A 22,931-nucleotide genomic window follows, 5' to 3' on the forward strand; every position below is an offset into this window, starting at 1 on the left:
GCAGTACTGCGGTCCACTAGGGTTATGAAACCAAGTCAGTGCGCCTCTCTCTGTCTATTTCCATTTAAACAGTTTGGTTGGCAGTCAGAGACTATTGTCTGATGTCTGAATAAATTACGTTTTTATAGTCACGTGTTTTGGCACAATAATTTATGTTTAATGGCTAAAATATTTTATGGTGGCCTCTATTAGCAGCTGTGCCCTAATGTAATCATTTAATACTGCTTAATTTGAAAACATTTGAACGTTTTAACAAGCAGAGCTTTGCATTTTATTGGAAAATAGGCTGTCAGTGGTTTTGAATTAGTGATCCTATAAAGAGTGTATTAATGTAACAATGGCCACACAAACACATAAGCAGATCTGTCTATGTATCTATCATCTGTCTGTCTATATTTTTGCATATCATGTGTATGTCTTGCCTATATATCTGCCAATAGTATGTCTGTCTGTATTTCTGCGTATCATCTGTCTATAAATCTGCATACCGTCTGTCTGTCTGTCTGTCTGTCTGTCTGTATACTGTATCTGCCGATCATCAGTCTGTCTCTCTAAGGCCTTGTCCACACTAATACGTTTTCGTTTGAAAACTATATTTATACCGATATTGTGGCTGTTATGTGCTATTCACATTCACACTATTGCTCCAGATTTGTTACTTTGTACACTCTTCATATCACAGTTCTGTAAAGATGACAGAAAATTTACATGCAATTGCTGTTTGCAGCAAAACTTGGGCAGTTGAGTTTTAGATCAGGCATACAATCCTAATTTAACATTTTCCAACATTTTTGGAAAATGCTAGTGTGGACAGAGAGCGTTTTAAATCTAAAACACCATTTTCAAATGTATCCGCATTAATTTATACATACATATCTGCCTATCAGCTGTCTTTCTGCCTGTCTGTCTATATAGTTATCTGTCAGTCTCTCTGTATTTCTGTTTATATATCTGCCTATCATCTGTCTTTCATCTGTCTGTCAATATATCTGCCTATCGTCTGTCTGTCTATAAATTTGTCTGTATTTTTGCCTATATATATATGTCTTTTGTACGTACAGTATGTCTGTCTGTATTTCTCTTTATATATCTGCCTATTGTACATCCGTATTTTTGTCTGTCTGTCTCTATTTCTGTCTATATATTTGCTTATCGTCTCTCTCTGTCTGTCTGTCTTTTTATTTGCTTATCGCCTGTCTGTCTGTCTGTCTATGCATCTATGTATTGTACATCTTTCTGTCAATGTATGTATCTTACGTTTATCTGTCTGCCTCTGTATGTATCCTGCTATCAATTGTCCCTCTCTGTCTTTCTGTCTAAACGTTGCACAGCAGACAAGAACGAGCACCAGTTTGTTCAGTTCCTGCAAGGGTTCCTCCAGCGTTTTTGCAGTGATGTGCTAAACAGATTCAGGGAGTTTGAATACAGTTATAATGATCATCAATAAGACTTTAATAATCATGATGACACTGTCTTATTAGCTGCTTCAGCATAATGATATACAGGAGTGAATACGTTACTATGGGCACATTCAACACGGACACACACACATGCTTTCAAAAGAATCAGCAAGCGCACTAAAGCCGTGCAAAGATTTACATATGAATTGCGAGTTTCAACAAATGTGTGTGTTTTTTTTTAATACATTCATGCTTGTTTGCCTATGTGTTCATGTTTGTGTGTTGTGTGTTTGTATATGTACATTTATGAGTGTGTGTGCATGATGCATTTGTATGTTTGTGGGCATTTATGTTTTAATATGTATGTGGTGTGTGGGTGTTATATATTCATGTTTATCTGTCGGTGTTAGTATTTGTATGTTTATGCATTGAATGCATGCTGTTTGTGTGTCTGCATGTGTGTTTTGGTGTGTGTTGTGAACCCCTGTGTAGAGTGACATGCTTTTATCCTTGCAGGTTAGGACAAGGAATGATAAAGGAGAGGGGTGGAACAGCAATTTATGACACAAGCGTGTGAGTGTGTCTGTGTGTGAGAACAACACAGAGACAAAGAGGCTTTTGCGGGCCTGAGCTCGTTTCCAGACGGTGCTGAAGAGCAACAGTGCCACCTAGCTTGAAGAGAGAGAGAGAGAGAGAGAGAGCTAGAGAGAGAGAGAGAGAGAGATGGAGAGAGCGAGGATGGTACACAGAGTAATTGCCTGGTTCTGATGGGAGTACGATATGAGTCTGCAGGATGCGGTTGTCATGTGTTCGGCACAGGGATGCGAAAAATACTATTACAAACTGAAAATGCATCAGTGCAAGTGTTTCTGTAGCATTGGTATCGTTGAGCACCGCGTCTGTTCAGAGGTTGGTCTGACTGACAGGCAGCTGCTGTGGAAGACTTGGTTGTGTATTTTCTTCTCAGGGCATGTGTGGTAATGTGCTCAAGTGCAAAAATGTCCGAATGCACTTGCTGTTAAACAATGGCTGTCTTGGTGCATTGTTATTGTAGTATTATTTGTGTACCATTATAATATTTTAAAAGCTTTTTTTTATATATTTTCAGTTTTCATTTTAGTTTTTTTCATTTAGTTACATTTTTAGTATTTTTTATTAGAATTTAATATTATTTCATTAGAAATTTTTGTTTTAGTTTTTAAAAATATTTCTGTTTAGTTTTTATTTCAGTTTTAGTAATTTTAGTAAGTAATACATTTTTCAAATATTTTAAATATTTCGTTTAAGTTAGTTGCCTAAGCAACTTTTCTTATTTTTCTTAATATAAAAAATAATATGCATAACTTTTTCCAGCTTTATTCCAATGACCAACAATAAATTTTTTATAGTTTTAATTTTATGTGCTTTTGTCATTTTATAATTTTTTTTTTTTTTTAGCTTTATTATTAATAAATGTATTAATTTTAGTAGAACTTAAACTGATTTTTTTTTTATTAGCTTTTTAATTGTTATTTTTGGTTTGCTTATTTTAGTACTCCAGGTTAAACGATAATTATAAATGTTGACTTTTTTTTTAACGTTTTTCATCTAATATTTATATTTGGTTTTATTTCAATGACCAAATGTGATTTTTAATATTGACATATTAATCACAGTTAAATGCAGGTAGGACCAATTTATTTGATTAATGTGCATTCATGTGATTTTTTTATTTATTTATTTATTTTTTTAAGTGACATGTGGCCAAGTATGGTAACCCATACTCAGAATTGGTGCTCTGCATTTATCCCATCCAAAGTGCACACACACAGCAGTGAACAAACACACACACACACACACACACACACACCATGTACACATACCCCGGAGCAGTGGGCAGCCATTAATATTGATTAATATTATTAACAACAATATTAACAAGAACAAGTGGAAAAAAAACCTGCTCTTCATTTATATTTGTGTAATTAGTATCCAGAGTCATGCAGTTTGACTGGGATTGGCATCAGCTGATGAAATGCTGGTTTTATGAGAACCCTAGCTTTAGATGTTTGATGATGTTTACCCTGTTGAATGTGTTTTGTGTTCTCAGGGTCTTCTGAAGAACCCTGTGTTTGCAGCCGTTCTGGACCAGCAGCTGGAGGATACCGGTCTGTCCTCGGCGCTCATCGGCAGCTTCCTGTTTAACGGCCCTGAGTCAGAGCGTCCAGCAGGGATGCCAGCCTTCGACTGGCGTAATGTCTTCAGCGCCACCAGCAGCGCAGCGCAGCAGATCACTCAGATCCTCGCGGTGCGTCTTCCGCGTTCACTAAAGCTCCCTGCTGCACGCTTCAGAATGCATTTCTGTTCACTTCCTGAATTTCAGTTGAATTTGAACTGAGGAAGCAAACAGGATGCAGAATTTGCATTTAGAAGTAATAAATGCAGTTAGTGTAATTTTCCACTAGACATTTATGATGTTCAAGACAAACATTGAAAACTGACTTGAGAATTAAATCTAATTATTTTATTTTATTTTATATTTAAATGTTATGAAGAAAAAAAGTAAATTAAAACTTAAAATGACAATATAAAATAAAATAATCATATTTATCTTTAATTCATTACTTTTATAAAATAAAATATTTGTTTTAGTCATTTCAGTACTTATACGGTATATTATTTTAAACTTATGTTATTTCAGCTAAGTTTAATTTATTGATATTTTAGTTTTAGTTAATTTTGGTATTTCAACTTAAACTTACTATATTTCATTTAGTGCTTTTTATCTAATATTTATACTTGGTTTTATTTCAGCTTTATTTCAAAGACCAAAAAGTGATTTAGTTTTAGTTAATATTTACAACATTGACATGTTGACATACTGAAATTATCATAAGTGTAACTTTTCACTAGAAGTTTATTAATTTCATCAAGACCAATTTTAAATGTTTGTTTGAGATTGATTGGTAGTTTGAACATTATATATGTTACGTTTCCCAGAATTCCATTTCCTTTATTCCGCTTCCAGTTCAAATTCCAGTTCAGCATCCTGTGAAACATGTTGCCAGATTTAATTCTAAATCCACCTCATAATTTGAAAAACAGCCAGTTCTTAAATTCTGACTTTTGCCCATGCAGCGCTGGTTTGTTCATCTGATCTCGTCTCTCCTTTGATGTTCTCCCAGCAATTATTTCAGTTTCCATTCAGAACCGCTGCTTTTCTCTCTCGTCTGATCTCTTGCACTGTAGTTTTCCCTCTTTTATTCTCGTTTTGTCTGGATTCAAGCGTGATCGGGGCGGTGTAGCCTAGGGGGGAACGATCTGGGCTGGCAACCAGAGGTTTAGAGGTTTGAGCCTCTCTAGTGTTGATCCATGAGCCGCAGATCAAGGCGCTGAACCTCTGAAGCGGAATGAGTGAACTTTCATATGATTCACGCATTGTTGCTCACTAGTCAGGCATTGTGAAGCTTGAAAGTGCAGCCGGTGATCACAGTGATTCATGATGTATCATTTTGTGATCAAAACCAATCAAAGAATCAGAAGCCAGCAGAAGAGAGTCTGAGCCTGTTCAGAGATTCAGTAAATACTGTGTGCAACACATGACTCTTGTGCTTCAGATTGTAAAACAATAATTTAAAATGTTAAAATATACCATCTTCTCACTGCAAACCATGTGACTTTTATTTTAAAATTATGTTTGTATTCTATGGTGATCAAAAAGGCTGGAAGCATCACCATTTAAGGAATATATCGCTAATAAGAAATCAGCAGTAAAATTTAATAACAATATAACGATAAAAAAAACAAAACGTTTTTTGCATATGATGTCAAACCTTTTTTTGGGGGGGGGGGTTTGAAATATTTCTAATTCTCTGAGAAAATAGTTTTATTTTGCTCATACCATTGAAAGGGTTTTTAATTAAGTTATTCAAATTATTTATTATTTTATTTTTATTATTTTAATAAAAATAATGTAAAACTGAAAATACATTGTAAAAAATTATTAAATAAATAATTCAAGTTTGGCTTTTACAATGCAATAAGCAATAGGAGCAGGGACACACACACTAATAAAAATTATAAATGCACATAAAATTACTAAAATGTGGTGTTATTGATAACTCAAACTACCAAGAACTGTTTTAGGGAACTTGAATGAAAATCGGAAATGTTGCCTTGGCAACTAACATAATGAAACAAAGAATGTTTTTTTGAAGTACTGAAATTACTAAAACTAAAACAAAAATGGATTAAAGCTAAATATAAATATTTAAGATAATAATAATAAAAAAAACGTACTGTGAACAAAGATGACTTCACAAATGATCAATAGTATATTTAAAAATTAGGTTACACTTTATTTTAAGGTGTTCGTTAGGTTGCATGTACTTACTGTTATAATAACAATAAATTATGCATAATTGCGTGCAAGAAACCCCAAGCCAAACCCTAATCCTAACCCTAACCCTGAGTAAGTACATGTAGTTAACTAATATTACTCAGTACTGAATGTATAATTACACTGTAACAAGGACACCTTCAAATAAAGTGTAACCAATAATTACAATTAACCTACATTTAATACATTCAAAAAAAAATGTTGTTCAGTGTTAGTTCATAATTACCTAATGCGTAATAATGATCCCTGATACATAGCACTAACAAACTGAATCTTATTGTAAAGTTTTACCCATTAGTTTTGCTTCTTGAGCTCAAATGATGTATTTTGGGGGTTGTTCCAGTGAGGAGTAAGAACTGTTGTTTAAGAAGACATTTTGCTCTTTTAATATTTAAAGCATGACAGATTTTGGGTGGATGTTGTTGGTTTGGTATGTGTGATTTTGTACACTTTGTTTAGTGGTTCAGTCTCCGTGTTTTCTGTTTCAGTTTGAGTGGATGCTGACGTTTCCTCTGTTCTTCCTCTCTTTCATTCACTCGGTTTCTTCGTGTTCGGTCTCTGGTGGTTCGCTGTTCGGCGTTCGCTTCATAAACCTCGTTCTTCACTGTCAGATTCAGACGCACAGAGGTGCTGAAGTGTGTGTGTGTGTGTGTTTCAGTGTTTTGATCTGGATAAGTTTGAAGGCGTCAGCACTGAGGCTGTGCTGGTTGAGCAGTCGTTCAAGCTCCTGAATCAAGACCACTTCTGGGCCGGTCTGGTCTTCACAGATCTGGACCCCGCTGACCGGCGGACCCCGCCACACATCAGATACAAGATCCGCATGGACATCGAGGACACCGAGAGGACGGACAAGATCAAGGAGAGGTCAGAACCCAACACACAGCATAACAACATCAACACATGAGAGTGAAGACGTCTTATATACTAAATCATGAAGAAGAAAAAAAATAAAGAAAGATGCTTTAATATTAATTTTAAAATATGAGTTCTAAATAGGGCTGTCAAATACTTACAGTATGAATGCTTTATAAATCTACAGGTTATTACACCCTTATTCCCCAAACGTTGCATATTGTTCCCTTGTGTAATTACGTGGTACATTGCGGGCTGTAATCTAAAGCGTTACCGACCCGACATAATAAATATGCACAGTACACACACATATATTATGTGAACGAAAACTTTTATTTTGGATGCGATTAATCGCGATTAATCATTTGACAGCATTAGTTCTAAATAAAAGCAAATAAATAAAAACATATGCATAGATGAATCATTCCCAATAATGAAGTGAAATTCAAATAAATTAAGAATTAATTTAATAATACATTTTGTAAAAGTGAGATTTTCCACTAGATAAACTTTAATTGTTTTCTTAAAAATTTTGCATTTTATTTGTTTGTTTGTTTGTTCGTTTCATTCATTCTTTTCATTTGTTTCATTAATTAATTTCATTCATTCATTCATTGTTTCATTGTAAGTTTAAAGGTTATATAGGCATTGTTCCTTTGCACTTGAATTTTACTTTTGGAAAATAAACATAATACTTTTAATGCATTACACTTTTCTCCAGACCTACATTTATAATATTTCATATTTAAATAATTATCAAGCTTATTTATTTTGTATTTATAATATTTATTTTGAATTAAAACTAAATAAAAATACTTTTTTATATAAAAAAAACTAATGAAAATGACAAATTAATAATAATAATAAGTTTAATTTGTATAGTGCCTTTCCCAAGCTCAAGGGCACTTCACAATGACAACAATATAAGCAATCAATACATACATAGAAGGACAGTAGACATTTGCCACGTCCAGGACATACGGTTGCAGTTGCAAACCATAGTAATAATATAGATAGTCAAGTACAGCAAACAATCAGATACAGCATTACACCATAACAGTATAAGAAGGTTTGATATGTTTTTTTAAATTCGTGTAGTGTGGTTATTGACCGGAGACACAAGGGCAATGAGTTCCAAAATTTAGGAGCCATTACAGAGAAAGATCTCCCTCCCATAGATGAAAGGCGCGATCTAGGAACACAAAGAAGTTAGTAGTAGTAGCCCTTTATTGTCACTAGTCACAAGTACCAGCGAAATTAGCCATCAACCTGTCCATACATACACAAACATACATACAATACAATATGACAAGGGGGTGGACAGGACAGGAAGACAGGGAAATTGAGGAAGAAATACAGCTTAAACATGAGGAAGGAGGGGAGAAAAAAATAACCCCCAGACTATGCTCCTATGGAGTACAGTGTGAGAACAGAAAAAACACCCCAGCAACAAAAGCACATAATCAATACACCATAGACACACGACTTGCAACAGGTGGGGGGTAATCCAGCTCCTACAAACAGCCATCCGGTCCAGCAGCTATTATCAGCGCCGATCGCAGACCCGCCTGTCGGACTGGCAGAACAAAGCGGTGAAGGCGAGGGATCGGGGGGGGGGGGGGGGGGGGTGAATGGAATGTCTGTATATATGGGTATGTGTGTGATGTGAGTTCGTGTATTTGTAGGCCTGGAAATCCGCCCCGCTGGTATCCAAAACAAGTTGTCTCAGTCCGCAGATTGTGATAGCGACACAGCAATTGCATTGCCATGGAAACGGCCTTGATCGGGACCCAGACGGAGTCGACAGTCACCAGGTGTCTGTGGGAGGGGTCAGGAAGCAAGAGCGTCTCACTGCAGTGCCCTTCCAGGGGAGTTGTTTCCAGAACGACCTTGTCCGAGGCAGTTCTGTTGTTTTGGGAAGCCGAAAGATAAGATTGTTTGGTCTTGGTGCGAGCGGCTGCATACCAATTTCACAGCTCTCTTTGTCCATTCTGGTCTCCAATTCCATCAATTTTTCTTAGCACAGCCGTGAGCTTCTCCGTGATAGAATCCATATTGGGGTTGATGGTTTCAGTCTCAATGCTGACCGCTCTGCCCACTGCTTCAATCATGACGGGCAGCCTTGTGAGGCTTTGGACAGCTGTTCCGGTCTTAGGTAGATGTCTTCAATGTCCTCCACGGAAAGAGCCGCCAGACACACGACCCGCCATCTCTCCCATGCGTCCATCGTGTAGCCAGTAGCGAACGTCCCGTCCGGACAATTGGGCTCCCCCGAGCCCAGGGCTCTTGTAGAGAATATGGTGTCAATTACGTTGAGAGACCAGTTGATCAAATCCATGATTTTTCGGTTTGGAGGGCAATGCAGAAAGAGTCTCTCAAGTGTTAGACAATAGACAAGACGAGAGAGCAAGCAGGGAAGATAAGGGGAGGAGAGGAGAGAAAAAGCGTCCGTCTTCGCAGAGAGCCAAGAGAGAAGTCCCCTCCAGATGATCGAAGTAAACGAGAGATAAGTAGGTGCAAGAGAGATAAGTAGGTGCAAGACCGTGAATTGACTTAAAGGTAAGCAGAATAATTTTATAAATGATATGAGAGGACACGGGTAGCCAGTGGAGGTTAAAAAGAATAGGAGTGATGTGAGCAGACCGTTTGGTGTATGTTAACATTCCTGCAGCAGAGTTTTGAATATATTGCAAACGGGAGATGGAGCGTGCTGGTATTCCAGAAAAAAGAGCGTCCTTCTGCATCCTTTGGGCTCATGAAGGAACGGAATTTGGGAAAACGTTGAAGTTGAAAGAATGCAGCTTTGGTGAGTTTGCTAATATAAGCGTCTAGATTTAGTGATGAGTCAAGAATTATACCTACGTTTTTGACAGTGGCAGTTGGAAAAATTGATGTAGCTTCAAGGTCAATTTTAGGGGGGTTAGTTATGTTTTTTGTTACAGTTGGGCAATTCTCATAACAAAATTACTAAAACGTGTTTTAGGTGTTGTTATTAAATAAAGCTATTAAGAATGTTTTTTGTTAGTTGAAATAAAATGAAAAACTTAAACTTGAATGAAAATCAGAAATGTTGCCAACTAACTGAAATAAAATAAGTTTATGTTGAATTACTAAAAGTTACTAAAACAAAAAATGAATGAAAGCTAAATATAAATATATTTTAAAAACGAATAAATAGCAACAAATGCACATATGATTACTAAGCCTAGTTTTAAGTGTTGTTATTGTTAACTAAAATATATATTTTTTTAATGAACTTTTCCTTAATCAAATAAAGCTGAGCTAAAATAAAACTAGAAAGTTAAACTTTAAAACTTGAACCAAAATTAGAATTGTTGCCTTGGCAACTAACTGAAATGTGATGTGACCCTGGACCACAAAACCAGTCATAAGGATCACTTTTGTTTATAATTTTATAATTACACATAATCTGAAAGTTGAATAGCTGAACAAATAATATTTCCATTGATGTATGGTTTGTTATGATAGGACAATATTTGGCTGAGATACAACTATTTGAAAATCTGGAATCTGAGGAAGCAAAAAAATCTAAATATTGAGAAAATCACCTTTAAAGTTGTTCAAATTAAGTTCTTAGAAATGCATATTACTAATCAAAAATGAAGTTTTGATATATTTACGGTAGGACATTTACAAAAGATCTTCATAGAACATGGTATTTATTGAATATCCTAATGATTTCTGGCATAAATCAATCATTTTGACCCATACAATGTATTGTTGGCTGTAGAAATGTGGTAAAGCTGCACTGGTTTGTTGTTTGTTGATGTGCTTCAGGTCCTGGTCCCCATCGGCCCGTGATAACCCCTTAAATGACCTGCACTACGTGAGAGGAGGCTTCGTGTACCTGCAGGACATGGTGGATCGAGGAATCACTGCGGTGCAGACCGGAGTCAGGCAGCCGCTCGGCGTCTACGCGCAGCAGATGCCGTACCCTTGTTACACGGATGACGCGTAAGAGCCCGTGAAACATGCACGATTATATCAACACTGATTGGCTGCCTTCATACTGAAGCGACAGTTTGATGTTGAGAGTGGGAAGCTGAAGCATGCAGAGAGGGCCGGGATGTTTTTCACTCTATCTTACAGCATAATCAACGGCTCGCTGCGGCTGTGATTCATGCTGAAAGTAAATGTCAAATTAATATTAGCTTTGATTGGTTCTCTCGCTCTCCGTCGGCCTGAGAAATCCATCAGCGCGTCTGCGGGGGTTCGTGAGAGTTTGTTTATGGGTGCTGATGTGGACGTCAGAAGCACCACTGCGTTGTGTTTTAATGTGTTTATTGATTCGAGAGAAAAGTGACATGTTTTATAGATTTGAATGAGAGGCTTTTTCCATGAAACTGAGATGTCAGGCCCAAACTCCAGCCAGGTGATGTTCTTCATCAGACGAGTGTTTGTGCTACTGCGAGTCTTATTTTGATGAAGGTTTTGTGATGATCTGAGGGCGCAGGCTTGTCGTTGCTGTCTGCGTTGTGAGAGACACATACATGCATTAAGATAGGCTTCATTTTTCAGGCCACGGTTACATATTGAATAAAATTAATGATGGATCTTTTAAAATAGCTAGGTCCATATTTATAGTTAGTTAGTAGCGATCGAATGATGATTACAGACTTCATGTTAAAGACCCTTGCTTTACAGAAATGATTGGACTATCAAAGATCACATAGAGGGAATAAAAGAAGAGCGATTCTTATAAATGATCGAAATGATCTATAAAATGATAATATACACTAGCATTCAAAATATTAATGTAAAATAAATTACTTTTATTCAGCAAGCATGCATTAAATTGGTCAAAAGTTACAGTTAAAAAAAAAGAAAAGGTGAATCTTCTTTCTATTAATCAGGTGGGGGGTCTTTCAAAATATGAAAAAGATCAGTTATGATTTTATTTACCTTTTGAGAAGTTAATACTTTTATTCATCAATGATACAAGAAACTGATAAAAAATAACAGTAACGATATATAATGTTACAGAAGATTTTAATTTCAAATAAATGCTTTTCTTTTGAACTTTCGAATTATCAAAGAATCCTGAAAAAATAAATGTGTCATGGCTTCCACAAAAATATTCATCAGCACAATTGTTTTGAGAATTGATAATAATCAGAAATGTTTGTTGAGCAGTAAATCAGTATATTAGTATGATTTCTGAAGATCATGTGACACTGAAGACTGGAGTAATGATGCTGGAAATACAGCTGCAGATCACAGAAATAAATTACAATTTACAACATATTCACATAGAAAACAGCTGTTCAAATTGTAATATATTCATATTACATAAAATTGTAACATTTCACATTTTTACCGTTTTTTTTTTCTTCATTTTTTATTAAATTAATGCAGCCTCGGTGAGCCTTTGAAACACTGAAAAACATTGAAAAGTCTTACAAACCCCAAACTTATGAATGCTAGTGTATATGCATTGCTTTGTATCACTTCTGTTTGTTTATACATGTAACATATAGTGTGTGTGTGTGTGTGTGTGTGTTAAGGTCATAAATCTCTGAAGCGTCTTCAGCCTCCCAGCAGAATCGGTCAGAGCTGCGTCATTTAGTTCCACTTGAAAACTCACAAAACTCCAGTTCTATTCATGCATTAGAGGGACAGAGAATGGAGAGAATTCTAATTTGCTTTTCTATGTGTGTGTGTGTGTGTGTGTGTGTGTCTGCGTTGAGTCATTTTTCACCACAGAAAAAGCCTAAATCTGAATTTTAAATGTAAGGGGCAGAAGAGTTTCATGTTGTAAATGCCTCAGTAAGTCCTCCAGACAATTCTGGCCTGACTGAATAAAAACAGCTTATCTACTGCCACAAATCCATATTACATGTTCCATTATTTCTAAATGATATATAAGAAAAGCAGAAGAGAAAGCAGAGTGCTCTTTGTTAAAATTGAACCACTGTGGCTGAAGCATTAATAGTATGAAGAGAAAGTGATCCCTTAGCATTGCCATTCATCTCAATGGCAGCTGACTGGTTGACGCATAGACCATTGGAAATACACAACCTGCTTGGCATGTTTGATGCCGAAAATGTCATTTGACAATTTGAAGGCCAAAACTGTTAAGGGGTAATTTATGCATGAATGAACAATCTGGCATTATTTACTCATGTCGTTCTAGACCTGTATGACTCTTACTTTCTTCAAAACACAAAAGATGATCATTTAAAGTAAAATGATTTGGTGTTTTTTCATTGACTTCCATTATTTGTACAACAATAAACTTAGACTCAGAACTAGTCCGTAAGATGAGGAATTGTGCAACTAAAGTTACATTCAGTGCTAAATTGTTTGCAAACGCTAAAACAACACAAATGCAATATTCAAACAACGTTATTAATTCTTAGTGTTTTCTAGCCTCAAATCGGCTACAGAATGCGCTCATCGCTTTTGTTTATAACCAAAGTGTGTTAATGCAACCATATTTAGTGGTTTAGATCAGGCCTGGCAGCTGTGTGAGTGAAACAGGGAGTTTTGAGTGAGAGATGATGGAGAATTAATGCATTTTAACGAGTTTGTTATCACCATCCCTCGGTTATTTTTTGTGTCAGCTCTAATTGTATTGTGGCGTCTCTCCCTGACTGTATTTATGAAAGGTAAGCAGAACTGATATGAGAAATCTATAGCTTGTCATATTTTGAGAGCACATGATATATTTGAGCTGCTAGCTAATTGAGCGCAGACAGCACTTTGTTTCCGGAACCTTCTGCTCCGATATTGACATGACATTTTCCTGGCCTTGTGAGAGTACTTTAATACTGGCTTACTGTATTATCAAAGCGGCATCGGATGATAAATCATACTGATACTGAGCTGTGTGTGTGGCATAAAGATCATCCAGCACAGCCGGATGGAAAAACAATTATATACAAATGAAATACTTGCTTTGACAAACACACAAAACTAAATTACGAAAACTTTATCTAAAATTAAATTTTAAAATACAATAAAATTAAAAATATGTATAACTAATTTAAAATAATAAAACTCAATATTCAATGAAACATGTAAATTTTGTCATAGTTACTCAATCCAAACCCGGATTTTTTATTTTTTTTTCCTCCTGTGAAACACAAAATAAAATGTGTGAATGATGACACCATGTCCTGAATCAGCTCTGGTCGTTCCCGCAGCTTCGTTTCATCCATTGGCACCATGCTGCCCATGTTCCTGGTGCTGGCGTTCATCTACACGGCCTGCCAGACCATCAAAGGCCTGGTTCTGGAGAAGGAGCGCCGTCTGAAGGAGGTTCTGCGGGTTGTTGGAGTTCAAAACTCTTCCATGTGGTTCTGCTGGTTTATAGAGAACATGGTTCTGCTGACCATTCCCTGTGCTTTAATCTCGGTGATGGTGAAGGTTAGTGGAGCCGAAAAAAATGAGAACCGAATAATCAAACTAAAAGGCAAGGATGCAAACTTGTCATGTTATGACACAAATCTGCATTTGAAATGAGAGTTTGAAGAGCAGCACAGTGTTCATTTACACATGAGCAGCTAGTGATCCAGGGTTTTCAATGTCTCAGAGCGAAGCAGTTCACAGTAAATGCTGCTTTACACAAGCTCCATCTCTGCAAACGCTGAGTTTGGGTCGCATTTGGTAACAAATTTCTAGGGGGTATTTCTAGTACTTTATCAGTACTTTCGCTTTCAAAATCGATCGCGTTCAACAAGGAGGAGGGAGGATGGAAAGCGGTGGGGCACAGTAACTCGTTTGGCGCCGGCCCTGGCCACCCATCTTCCCAAATTTATAATGAGGATAGTTTGTAATGTTTTTAAGCTTTTAGGTTTTCCTGCTGTTTTCTGGCAAGATAAAAATCAAAGAAATTAGACAATTAGTAATAGTATTATAAATATTATATTATATAAATATTAGTAGCGTAATTGTGATGTTTTTATTCTATGAAATAAAATTGTTATTATTATTAAATTATTCTAATTTATAGTACAGAATTAGTAGTAAAGTATTATAGTAATTTATTTATTTTGTTTACTTTTTTAAAATGTACTAAAATAAAATAATAATAATAATAATAATAATTATTATTATTATTATTATTATTGTTTTTGTTGTTTTTTTATTTTAGAACATAGTATAATTACCATAGTATTTATTTATTAATTTGTTTAAATTTTTATAATTTAATAATATACTTTTTTTTTTTACATTTAAATAAAAAATATTACTATCAGTTGTTGTTATTATTATTATTATTATTATTATTATTATTATTATTATTCAGTATAATCATAACGAATGGGTTTCAGTTCAGTTTTCAAAACTGTAAAAAAAAAAAAAAGATTGTGTCAATTAGTTTGAGTTTGCATCCCTGAAGAAGAAATTAAACTGGACAATCAAACAAATCATGCAACATAATCACAAATAATTTTTGAGAACATACAGCTCACATGTTTTTACAGGAATGCTAATGCTATATTTATGGTATGCATAAATGCCATGTTTTTCATACCGGTTTGTTTGCACCCTTTTGAATGTGAACCATGAGAAATGACAAAGCCAAGCTACAATGCAATTAAAGTCATTATGAAAAATAGTTAGAGGAGCTCAAATGTAAAGGCACAATAGTCCATTTAGCAGAGAAGAAAGGAAGGTGCTTGTGTTGAGAGGTTGCACATTCATAAAGTCAAAGTGCTTTGTGGTTTTGATGCTCGTGATCACAGTGGAAATAATTACAGGGAAACGATTACTCCAAAATTGAAGCAGATCAAGCAGAAATGCGTTGATCTTTGATTCCTCTAAATTGGGTTATTATGCTAATTTGTTATGCACAGTATCAAATTGTTGATGATTCAGAGCCGACCTCCTCCGTATCGCTCGCAGCCTCCCTCCGTCGTTTTTAAAAGAGCTTTTGTTTTTGTGGTTTCCAGAGTATTTCGTGTTCATCTGCATGGAAATAAAGTGTTTGTTCTCTCGCTTTGAGGATTAGCCTGTATCACACGTCCAGTGCTTTAATGTTGGCTGTCACAGGCTGAACTTATTTCCATTGAGTTGCAGTAGCGGCCAAGATCTGTTGTCTGTTTCTTTTAAAATATTAATATGAATTAAATATTGTGTGAATGTCTGAACTTGTTTTTAAAGCAGCATCACACATCTGACAGCACTTCTGCTATGAGGAAGTTCCAGCAATGTCCGCACAGCTTCAGACTGCCACAGGCGCTTTGGGTCTCTTTCTAAACTAAACTGCTCAGTCATGTCGTTCCCCGTGTCAGTTCATTTATTTCATTCTCTCTGTCTGTTCGCTCTGGCTCTCAAAGTGAGAACTACAATGTGTAGTGCTGGGAAAATCATCTTTTGTCAGCTTACTTCCCTCACAGACCTGAACTCCTCCAGAACGAGCTTTCAGTTTCTGTCAGAGACACTTCTGTCATCTCTCTAATATTTCATCTCATTCACATGCTCTTACCTTCCTCATAAAACTGTTCATTGTCATATTACAATCCATATATTTAACATTTTGCTAACATATTTCCATTGCTTAGTATGTTATAGCATGTTTTACTTTTTGCTAGCATGTTTTTAACACAACGGTAGCATGTTTTAGCATGCTTACCAAGTTGTTAGCCTGAATTAACACATTTCTAACATTTTAATAGTTGCTAACAGTTTAACATGCTAATACCATGAATTAGTATAGTGCTAACATGTTTCTAACACATTGTTAGAACACTGTTCTAGCATGTTATAACATGTTTACCAAGTTGTTAACCTGGATTAACATGTTGCTAACATATTTCTAATGTTTAGCATATTGTAAGCATGTTGCTAGTATGTTTATAGCATGTTTAGCAATGTTTACACAATGGTAGCATGTTTTTAGCATATTAGGCATGTTTCTAGCACGTTTTTACTAGTGCTGTCAAACGATTAATCGCCTCCAAAATAACAGTTTTTGTTTACATAATATGAGTGTGTACTGTGTATATTTATTGTGTATATATAAATACAAATACATGCATATATATATATATATATATATATATATATATATATATATGTTTGCTGTTTATATATTAAATATTTTATATATAAAATATACTAATATAAATATATACATGTAAATATTTTCAATACATATACTGTATGTGTGTGTATTTATATATTCATAATAAATAAAGACAGTACACAAACATATATTATCGTTTGACAGCACTAGTTTTTACATGTATTCCAAGTTATTAACCTGAACTAGCATGTTGTTAACATTTTAATAAGTTGTTACCATACTGATACTAATAATTTGCATGGTGCTAAAAAAATTCTAGCACATTATTAGCACATTGTCCTTGCATGTTTTTGACATGTTTAGCAAGTTGTTAGCCTGAATTAACATGTTGCTAACATGTTATACCATGTTTATAGCATGGATTTACATGTTGCTAGCATGTTTAACATGCTGATACCATGAATTAGCATGCTTATATCATATTTCTAGCACATTTAGTACATTGTTAGCATGAATTCTGGCATGTTACCAACTTATCTTGCTACCAACTGAATTAACATGCTTTAACATGTTTTAATACATGACTAACATTAGCATTTTAGCATCTTTAGCATTTTGTTAACATGTCTTAGCATTATGCTATGTTTTGGCATGTTAAGCTTGTTGTGAGCATGCTAACGTGTTTGTAATGTTTGCTAGCATGACTTAGCACATCGCTAGCATGTTTTAACATGCCATTAGCATGATTTAACACAACAATGGCATGTTTTGCATTTTGATAGCATTATCCAAAGCTCTATCTATCTATCTATCTATCTATCTATCTATCTATCTATCTATCTATCTATCTATCTATCTATCTATCGTCATCATTATTAGCTATTATTTATTGCACATTACCTTGTTGAACTCGGCTGCTCTTATTCTGTGAAATTGGAATAAATGCACACTGTGTACATGTCTATTTGGGAAATAACAATCAGCATGGTTTGGTTTCATTCTAATGGGAATACACAATATTTTAGTAATTGTAATACCAGCTTCAATATTGAATTTGCATTGGGTTGAATTTCACGGTTCTTGGAAACTATCTGTGCATCTGTGCTGGGAATAAGTATGACCCAATCAGTTTTGACCAAATGTAAATTCTTTTTTATGTATATTTTAAAATGGAAAGCACAATATGGAAAAGATAAGAAGTATGCTAATGTTATAGACACAAGCCAGTGATGAAAGCAGCTTTACCCTGCAGTTGTGTATTTATTATTCTTGTGAAGCAGGTACATTCTGTGCTTCTCTAAGCTCAGGAAGAGGAGAATGACAGCTGGCCTGTTAAAGACCCATTATAGGGGTCCTTATAATCAGCAGTGTGATTATTCAGCTTTCTCAGCTTGTTACTTTCTGAAACTCTTTTATCGTCTCTTTGTTTCCATGGTGAAAATGGATAGAATGTGCCGAAAATCATCAGATTAGTGCCTAATTAAAAAAAATAGCTGCATGGTGTAAATTGATGGGGGACTTTGTTAATTGCATTACTGGGCATTTATGAAAAACTGTGGATAAATGCATTACTGTGTGCTTCCCTGTTCGGATGCATTGACCATTTTTTTCACAGTTCTGTTGGTTAAAAGCCACAGTAGATGAGCTGATAGAGGTATGTTTTGTCCATCATTTCAGGACCAGGCATAGATTTACCAGTAGGGAAACTTGAGAAGGATATTATCTCTAACTTAAATCAGACAAATCCTGATTGGTTTCAGTCATTGATGTTAAATTGTAAATGGTCAAAGTAATAGTAGTTATAATTTACATTAAAATGTAACAGATGGAGCACATTTACTGTAAGTCAGTGTGTACTACATCAGACAGCAGTGTTGCACATTTGGGGAAAAAACTACATTGGATTGTGGTAACTTAAAATAATCAAACAAAATGAAAATTAAAAGTGAAATTTCCAAAACTCTGTCGGGGGCCCATACTGTAACATGCATATAGAAAAATAGCAAGGCTATAACAAAGAAATCAAATGGTCTGTGTGTTTTATATTGAGTATGCAGTTACAGTTGTGCCCAGTGATTCATTCAAATGACACTGTTTTAAGATTACGTTTGTGATTCTTCGGAGTCTAGTGATCATGCAAGAGTTATTATTTGATGTATCTTGAAGACTCTGTTTGGATGGAGAAAGGAAATGTCCTTCCATTGAAGTACAGTGACACTGAAAGTTCAGGAAAGTGATCTTATGTCTCTTTGTGTTTGTACCATGAGGCGCCTCTCATTCACTGACAGCAGACTTCTGGAGGGAGCATAAACTTATAAATATGAGTGTAGGTAAGATAGTGTTAACATTTCTATTAGGCAAGTCAAGATCTATGCACCTGCTGTGGGGCTGTCAGGTTGAAACAAGAAGTAGCAGTGGTAAAAAAAAAATAAAAAAAATCCATGTGCCAGAATGATTGTCTCCAGTGATGTTGTGTAATTTGAGAAAAGAAGCGGGCCACACACTGAACCCTCTGGTACCCCAGTGGTTGGTTGATGTGACTGTGACTCTCTTTCCCTCCAAGATACCCTGAAGGATCTGCCAGTAACGTAGATCTCAAACCAGTGGGGTGAAGTTCCTGTGATGCCCAATGGACTGGAGAATCTAGTGATTTACTGTATTATAGGCAGCAGACAGTTCAGTTTGAGGACAGATAATCTGGAGGCATCTCTTTCCACGACAGGACTTTAGTGACAGATATCTTATTTTCTGTGGTGTCTATGTTAAATGATTTATAGAAAACATCACAGGTTACGTATGTAACCATGGTTCCCTGAGGGAACAAGACGCTGCGTCGGATATGCTAGGGGACCGCCTTCAGAGATATCAAACTCTGAATCATAGGTGTAATCAGACCAAACGATTGGCGAGATGTCAGAGGCGGGTAACGTCAAGACCAGGAAGCTTAAAAGCACGTGAGGTGCAGCCGGCGTCAGCTTCTAGGAATGAAGCAAAACTCTATTAGGGATGCCGAAAGTATGGCCCTGTGACGAACCTGGGACGCTCCCCTTCAGGAACTCGAGCTGTGTCGGAAACGCTAGGGGAACGAGATGCCTGCCTAGTGTGGAAGACAAAGCTATGGCAAGAGAACAGAAGAGCCAGGGGTGGCTCGCAAATCAAGGTCGTAGAACCTGACGTACGTGAGGGGAGTATACCACCCTGCAGCGTTGCAGATGTCCTGCATAGGCACACCTGCCAGAAAGGCCTTGGAGGCTGCCACGCTTCTTGTTGAGTGAGCCTTGACCCCCAAAGGTGAGGGAAGATCAGAGGACTCATAAGCAACAGTAATGGCATCAACTATCCACCGGCTGAGGGTCTGCTTGGAAGCAGGATGACCTCTCTTAGGGGGACCATAACAAACAAGCAGTTGGTCCGCCCTTCTCCACAGGGTAGCTCTGTGGACGTATGCGTCCAGTGCTCCTACTGGACACATACAATTAAGCCTCTGATGGTCGGGCTCCCTGAAGGGAGTAGGACAAAAAGCCTGAAGTACGACAGGCCGTGGTGTAGAGGAGGGGACCTTAGGGACATACACTACACGAGGGTACAGAAACGTTTTGGCCAGACTGGGCGCAAAGTCGATATAGGAAGGGGCCACAGAAAGGGCCTCCAGATCCCCAACTCTCTTTAGAGAAGATATAGCTAACAGAAATACAGACTGTAACGTAAGAAGTTGATCTGATATCTCCTCGATAGGCTCAAAGGGAGGCGTGCATAGAGCTTCTAGCACCTCAGAGAGTGGGCAACGGATCTGGCAGGTGAGGAAGAAGATAGGGACTCACCCATCTCCATTCCCTCTGCCAGATCCAGCTGCGAACCCCACGAGTGCAGCTGCCACTCCACCTCGGTAGAAGCGGGGCCAGCACCGTGAGAAACGCTGGTGAAATCTCCCTCCTCAAAGAGAGCCTTCCGGGAGCGAAGCGTACGCAGTGGCAATCTCTCACAATGTGGACAGTCGGCTCCCTCGAGAGCTTCGCTCCCAAGCAGACCACGCACAATATCTCCGCTCGTAATATAGCGTGGGCAGGGAGGAACACACTGTCTAAAACGCGATCTGCTCTCACCCTTAACTATCTTAGCACTCGCTTTAGACATTGCTGGAGTTTCTGGTTGCTGAATGCTTTTTGTAACTTGACAGATAACTGTAAATAAGACTCAAAGACATAGATCGTGTACTGACACAGAGAGCTTTGCTGAATGACAGAAAGCTGACGCCGGCTACACCTCGCGTGCTTTTAAGCTTCCTGGTCATGACGTCACCCACCTCTGACGTCTCGCCCATCCTTTGGTCTGATTACACATATGATTCAGAGCTTGATATCGCTGAAGACGTTCCCCTAGCGTTTCCGGCGCAGCTCGAGTTCCTGAAGGGGAACCTGTTGTTTTGGGAAGATCTCTGCTCGGTTTCCTTTGTCTGTGTGTGCATATACTGTATATATATATGTGTGTGTGAAATAACTCTTTGAATGAAGTGTGCAAGCAAGTTTTCATGCTTGTTTGTTTGTGCATGTGTAGGTTTCTGCGATCTCTGACACGCTCCCTGCCTCTATATATGACTTTAGCGTGGATCTTCTCGGTTGCGTTGATAGTCAAGGGAGTGGTTCAGGAGAAGGAGGCACGTCTGAAGGAGACTGTGAGAATGATGGGATTGAAGAGTTCCACCTACTGGCTGAGCTGGGCCATCAGCAGCACGTTGCCCCTTGCTGTCAGCGCCGCGCTTCTCACTGTCATTCTCAAGGTGATTAATGCTGATTCACTGCCATTCACAAACACTGCGGTACACCTGATCCAAGATCTGATCTGGAGTACACTGGATCAGAGAGCTTCCTCAGCTTTGAACTAATAGTGGTTCATAAACATTTTAGACTGTCCTGCTGAAAAGATGAATACAAGGTTGGACTCGGCTTGAATTCCAAGATAGTCTTAACTGTTTTTTAATAGACAATGATGATCTTTTAGTTGCTCAAGCTAGTAAAGCTGGATGCTGTTGCAGCTAGACCAATGTGATGAGCATGAAAGGGAAGAAGACAAACTGTTTACTATTATTGGCCTCAGGGTAATCTAAAAGGCTTTAAAATAAGATGAGCTACAAGCAACTAAAAATCAAGATAATTCAATTCACCCACAAACTTCTGGAATTCTACAGTTTAATAAGTTTTATTGAAATTTAAATTTATTGAAATTGAAACTTTATTGCAGTTTTTTACACTTTTTGTCATTATGTTTTCATATTTAACACTGTTATTTATATACTTTGACACTTGTTCATTGAACTTGTGTTTAAATATAGCAACAACCAGAGGCATAATAAATAAACTGTAATAACCAAATGCAGACTGATTATTGTTGTTAGTGTAATTTATTGATTGGACGAAGTTAATCAGTCTGGATTAGTAGGAATGTAAACATGAAGGCCATGAAGCCTAATGTACTCTGTAAACTCTGTAAAAGCTGGTTTTATATATACCGAGTACATATAAAATCTCTGTACATATAAAAACTCTGTAAAACCCTTATAATAAGATCTACACTATTTAACCTATGAAAATAGTTTTGCTGGTACAAATTAATGTATTTAGGCTGATTCAGTGATGCTAAACAATATGTTTGAATTTAATAAAAACAATTAATTTAGATGCTATTTTTTTTAGTGTCAGTTTACATGCAGTTATCAAAAGGTTATTTAAATCCAGGAATATTCATTTTTCAAACATTTGACAGCAAGTAGCATATGTAAGCAGGTCGATTTATAATGAAATACTTTTTCTACTATTTCAAATATTTTCTTGTGCATCCCAGAATGTGTGTCCAGCTAATCTCTCAGCTCTCATTCAACGTCCTTTTCACCAATTTTTTGTTCTTCTAATCCATATTTTTTTCATTGAAATAAACTAAGTGCTACCAAAAGTCAACCCTTGCATTCACCAACACATAACAGTGAGGTATGTTGAAGCACTTTATCATGGAATTAATGATTGCAATTGTTTCATTTATTAATTAGCCACTCATCTTGAACAGAAGCATTGCTCTGCTGGTGTCGGATCAGATGGTGCAGTGTTTGTGAATGGACGGTTTTGGTTCGGCATTGTGACTCTGTGTGGGACCAGCAGGTTGAAGAACATGACAGATGAGCTTATATTCAAGTGCACACATGATTTATTTAGCTCAGCCCACCAGAGCCATGACGCCCACCGCTTATTCAATCACAGATCTGTCTTTTAATCAGCTCTCTCTCTCTCACTGCTCTTGACAGATGTAATCTTTTCTC

General features: G+C 36.8%; 1 protein-coding gene across 1 annotated transcript in view; it reads left to right on the top strand.

Annotated features, from left to right (window-relative positions):
- The window catches only part of LOC306881704 (phospholipid-transporting ATPase ABCA1-like), a gene marked incomplete at its 5' end in the record, with an annotated part of 140,791 nt that overhangs the window by 52,384 nt on the left and 65,476 nt on the right, over positions 1-22,931 (top strand). Inside the window, 4 exons of the mRNA XM_079435923.1 lie at positions 3,490-3,687; positions 6,437-6,642; positions 10,429-10,605; positions 13,797-14,019. Of these exons, the coding sequence (XP_079292049.1) occupies positions 3,490-3,687; positions 6,437-6,642; positions 10,429-10,605; positions 13,797-14,019 (804 nt within the window). The remainder of the gene's footprint in view (positions 1-3,489; positions 3,688-6,436; positions 6,643-10,428; positions 10,606-13,796; positions 14,020-22,931) is intronic.

The sequence above is a fragment of the Barbus barbus genome (assembly GCF_936440315.1).
Source record: "Barbus barbus genome assembly, chromosome: 2".
NCBI lineage: Eukaryota > Metazoa > Chordata > Actinopteri > Cypriniformes > Cyprinidae > Barbus > Barbus barbus.